This window comes from Lactuca serriola, chromosome 8 (assembly GCF_051521515.1).
Source record: "Lactuca serriola cultivar US96UC23 chromosome 8, Lser_US96UC23_V15, whole genome shotgun sequence".
Classification (NCBI taxonomy): domain Eukaryota; kingdom Viridiplantae; phylum Streptophyta; class Magnoliopsida; order Asterales; family Asteraceae; genus Lactuca; species Lactuca serriola.
Window position 1 is genome coordinate 204325335 of NC_136415.1, and position 5163 is coordinate 204330497.

At 33.3% G+C, this 5163-nt stretch overlaps 1 protein-coding gene across 1 annotated transcript; it reads left to right on the top strand.

Moving 5' to 3' along the window:
- The first annotated feature begins 566 nt into the window (after positions 1-566).
- On the top strand, positions 567-4682 carry LOC145065933 (auxin transporter-like protein 2). Its single transcript, XM_079013052.1, has 8 exons — positions 567-867; positions 1016-1201; positions 1645-1757; positions 1858-2041; positions 2341-2438; positions 3493-3700; positions 3783-4040; positions 4233-4682. The coding sequence occupies exons 1-8, from the start codon at positions 703-705 to the stop codon at positions 4512-4514; spliced, it is 1494 nt and encodes a 497-aa protein (XP_078869178.1). The 5' UTR covers positions 567-702; the 3' UTR covers positions 4515-4682.
- Positions 4683-5163: the final 481 nt, after the last annotated feature.

Below are 5163 nucleotides of genomic sequence, written 5' to 3' on the forward strand. Positions count from 1 at the left end.
CAGGTCAGACCTTTGATTTTTTTTTCCTTTTAAACGACATTGTTTTGGATATGTTGATATGTCAAACATCAATCTAGGAGTTCGCTTGCACAACATGAAGCTCTACTTTGCTATGAAATAGTCTTTGAATAATTATAAAACAAAATAACTTTATATTTTAATCATGATTTTTATAAATTCATGAACAATTTCGTATGTCCGATCTACGATTTTTTTTTTTTAAACAAATCGAAACAATATCATTTTGGCCATTTTGCAAGTAATTTGCGAATTCCTAGGTCAGAAATATGATTTCATTAGTCAAATTTGTGAGTTTTTAAAGTTGATTTTTTTTCTTCGAAAGTTCATTTAGTCATTTCGCAGTATTTATGAAAAAAATAATTTTTGCCCAAAAAATATTTTAACATATCTTTTTATTTTAAAAGAACTTCAGAAACATATTAACATATTAATACAACCCGACCCGTTTTTAGTGGTTCTTTTTTTCAAAACCCACAAAATATCTATCACTATTATGGAAAGAATAAATTTCGGTATAAAGTAATCCCCAACATCCAACATGTATAGACATACTTACACACACAACTCTTCTCTTCTCTTTTATGTCTTTCTTCATCTATAAATAAACACCACCCACCCACCATCTCTTATATTTCCATTAACTCCCAAGAAATTTCATATTTCCAAATTCCAGAAGTACCCATGGATGATCAAGGTCATGAGAAGGTGGTTGAGACTGTCTTGGTAGGTAACTATGTGGAAATGGAGAGCGACGGCAAGGCTAAAAATGTCAAATCCACCATCTCCAACTTCTTCTGGAATGGTGGCTCTGCTTACGATGCTTGGTTCAGTTGTTCTTCCAATCAGGTATCTTCAAATTCGAGCGTTCTTTTCTTTTTGCAATAAAAGATTCAAACTTTTTCGATTATACCATGTATATATGTATATGTATGTTCATCTTTGTTCAAACTTTTCGATCATGAGATGACATGGCATGATCTTTATCATCGTACAGGTGGCACAAGTGTTGCTTACACTACCCTACTCGTTTTCGCAACTAGGAATGCTCTCAGGGATCTTGTTTCAAATCTTCTATGGATTGATGGGAAGTTGGACTGCTTATCTTATTAGCATTCTTTATGTCGAATACAGAACTAGAAAAGAAAGAGAAAAGGCTGATTTCAGAAACCATGTCATTCAGGTACAACTCTTTAATGCCTGTATATGCATTTACTACTTGTACGTATGCATGCATGGATGATGGATCCAGTTTAATTTCCCACTCTTTTTAATATCTCAATGTAGAGTAGGGTTAGAACCTTCAATGAATGATGTACATTCAATAAACATATAGACATTATCATGAGTCATGACAAGATCGTTCTTTGTTACTTTAGCTAGAAATTGATAATATGTCTGTCTTTTTCGTAAAATGCTTAAATCTAGAGTTATAATAATTGATTAAACATCCATGCGTCGTGCATTAAAAATTGTACACTTTAAAAAAAGGCTTAGAAAAGGTATACATTACTCTAGATTCGTTATCCTCTATACCCCTTTTAGCAAATCATGCTACAATGACTTGTCGCTTATGCCTTAGAAGTTGTAATCAATTACATTGGATTTGACTTTTTTTAATTGCAGTGGTTTGAAGTTCTTGATGGACTACTTGGGAAACATTGGAGAAACGTTGGGTTGGGATTTAATTGCACCTTTCTTTTGTTTGGGTCAGTGATCCAACTCATAGCTTGTGCAAGGTACAACATCTAAAGCCAACTTTACAAACAATAAATGAATTAATGTTGCATTTTGTACAACTTATTAATATATAAACGAAATAATGTTTGTTTTTCGCAGCAATATATATTACATAAATGATCATTTGGACAAGAGGACATGGACATATATATTTGGTGCATGTTGTGCAACAACCGTATTTATCCCGTCATTTCACAACTATCGAATTTGGTCCTTTCTGGGACTGATTATGACCACTTACACTGCATGGTACCTCACTATTGCCTCACTGCTCCATGGCCAGGTTTTCTTCTTATCCTGTATTTTTTTTTTCACTATATAATAACTTCATTTCATGCATAAACAATTGCAAATCATACTTTATACACAATATAACTTTTCGTTAAACAGTATCAGAGTTTTCTGACAATATATTGTGCACTTATTGTAAAGCGTATAATTCACATGTTGTAATTAATGTTTAAAGTAAGTTTTTTTATAGTTGTGAGTTGTTTATTTTAAAAGTACTACAACGATACAATATTGTATAAGAAGATGTTTGTGTAATTAAAATTATGGGGGTGTAAAATGTTAATTTTGTAGGTGGAAGGGGTGAAACATACTGGTCCAGCAAAGATGGTTCTTTACTTCACCGGGGCAACAAATATCCTCTACACGTTTGGGGGACATGCTGTTACTGTGTAAGACAACCCCCTTGTCCTTTACATTATTTCCAAAAGACACCCTTCCTTTTTTTTATTCAATTAAAATGGATACAACTGTCATTTAGCAATTAGCATTACTTGTGTTTTGTTTTGTGGGTGTTATCATTATCATCATGTTGAAGATAACTTTTAGCCTGTTTTGCTTTCACACTTTTTTTTTTCCTTTTTCATTAAGTCCATGTAAAGGGTTTTTTAGGGCATAATTGTCATTTTAAAACCTTATATTTAGGAGCAAATTAAATAGTCATTAAACTAGTCTTAATACTTTGATTTGAAATGAACATAAACATTAATCAATGGGTACACAAGTTTTTTAAATCTTAAACATGAAACGATTTATTTATGTTTTTAATTAATATTTATTTATTTATATATTCTTGAAAATGACTTGAGCTTTGTTTTCTTCAGACATGGTCTGATCTGATCCAATGACTTTACCATAATTTTCCAAAGATTCCCTACATTGACTGGTCCTTATCTAAATCCCTGTGCACTCAACCACAACTAACCAACACCCTTTTATGAAACATGACAGTTCAAATATATTTACCATATTACCCCCTCAAGCATGGGTGACCCAAAATCATTCTTTTCTCCAGAGACCCTTTTTTGTCTTTTACATTCTGGTGTTTTATTACTATAGAAAGCAATCTCTCTTTTCTATTATTATATTCTTTAACCTTTTCTATTTTAATATTAGGCTTTACCTTTAATCTTTATTACATGTTATGTCACTTTTCTAAGGTTTCATTGACACAAACAAGACCTAAATTTCATTCATATTTTCGTTCACTTTACATAAAAATGATATATCACATAATCCCATGAACTAAATGGATCGAAACTCAAAAGATAAACTAGAAAACGGGTCCCAATAGTTTGATACTCCAAGATTTTGTTGGGCCATGGATTTTGATTCAAGGACAAGAGAGCCCATACATTCCATGGGTCCATTGGGCCATTAATTATAAAGACAAAGTTTGTTCAATTATTCATAAAGTACTGAATAGAAGCATTATGTTGTGTACAGAGAAATAATGCATGCCATGTGGAAGCCACAAAAATTCAAAGCGATTTACTTGTGGGCCACTGCTTACGTATTAACACTAACACTTCCATCTGCTGCGGCTGTTTATTGGGCATTTGGAGACTCATTGCTTAACCACTCAAATGCCTTTGCTCTCCTTCCAAGATCCCCATGGAGAAATATGGCTGTTATCCTTATGCTTATTCATCAAGTATGTTACTTGATATATTTATTATAATTCACTAGTTTACTAGATATTAAAAATTTAAATAATATATAAATGCTTTTTGTAGTTTATAACATTTGGGTTCGCGTGCACCCCGTTATACTTTGTTTGGGAGAAAGCAATCGGGATGCACGAATGCAAGAGCATGTGTAAGCGTGCTGCAGCACGGTTGCCCGTGGTTGTCCCTATATGGTTTCTCGCGATCATCTTTCCATTTTTCGGACCTATCAATTCCACCGTTGGATCGCTTCTTGTTAGCTTCACTGTCTACATCATCCCTGCCCTAGCTCATATGTTCACCTTCCGATCGGCTGCCGCACGAGAGGTATAATTCATTCTATAATCTACACTACATGATCAACCATTACAATGTTCGTTTATTCAGTATATGCTGATGCTTATGGTTTAGGGTTTAGAGTATCAGACACACAGACACACATAAACCAAACTTTTTGGATACTGTTAGTTTACTCTGTATTGTATATAAACGTTTAACTAATTAACTTTTGTGATGCAGAATGCGGTGGAGCCACCACCAAAGTTTTTTGGACGGTGGGTGGGAACATACACGATCAATGCTTTTGTAGTTGTGTGGGTATTCATTGTTGGATTTGGATTTGGAGGGTGGGCAAGTATGACAAACTTTATACACCAAATTGACACATTCGGGATCTTTACTAAGTGCTACCAATGCCCACCACAACTTCCGCCACCACCACCACTCTTTAACTCGACTGCTCCTATTCCTTCTCCATCACACTTCCAAATCTTCGGGAGTGCACTATCTCACAACCGTTGAATCGAGCTTGAGCTTTCTATCCACCGAGATCATTAATCGCATCAGTGTGGTGACTTAATCGCTTCATTTTTATTGTAGTATAGAAATATGTGGAAATTTGAATTAATTTATGAGAAAATATTGTTTTCATATTCCTTATAATATGTGTTGTGGGTTTGGTTTTTATCACATTTTGTAGCACCTTATGCATGCACCATATGTCATGGTAAAGAGAGAAATGTAATAATCATTGACTTCATTTGCGGATTTGGGTTATAGTAAGACAACTAAGAAACAATGTTAACAACAAGACTGATTGTTAAAGAACAATGAAGAATTATGTTCGGGTACATTTTTTACACAAATAATTGAAAAGCTTGGAAATTAACTAACAAACGATCTTCCACAATGTAAGATTCAGAACGTGGATCACGAAACACAAAAGAATTTTACTGGAACGAAACATTCGCCTCTTTATCTTCATTTAGAAAAGATGTTTCACCTAATTAATAAAATTATTCAATATATAAACAAATAATATAAAATGAATCGGAGATGTACATTGGGTAAGACAAATTACAAAAGTTTTGCAACACATTCTTATCATCGATATGGGCAATGTATTGTAATATTTTACTTATATAAAAACCAAAATTTATAAATTTTTACC

Bases quoted from the DNA above. Each gene is read 5' to 3' on its own strand.
- LOC145065933 (XM_079013052.1), top strand. From the start codon at position 703: ATGGATGATCAAGGTCATGAGAAGGTGGTTGAGACTGTCTTGGTAGGT. The intron at 2,042-2,340 runs GTTTTCTTCTTA...TTAATTTTGTAG, and splicing joins CCTCACTGCTCCATGGCCAG to GTGGAAGGGGTGAAACATAC. The intron at 2,439-3,492 runs GTAAGACAACCC...TGTTGTGTACAG, and splicing joins GGGGGACATGCTGTTACTGT to AGAAATAATGCATGCCATGT.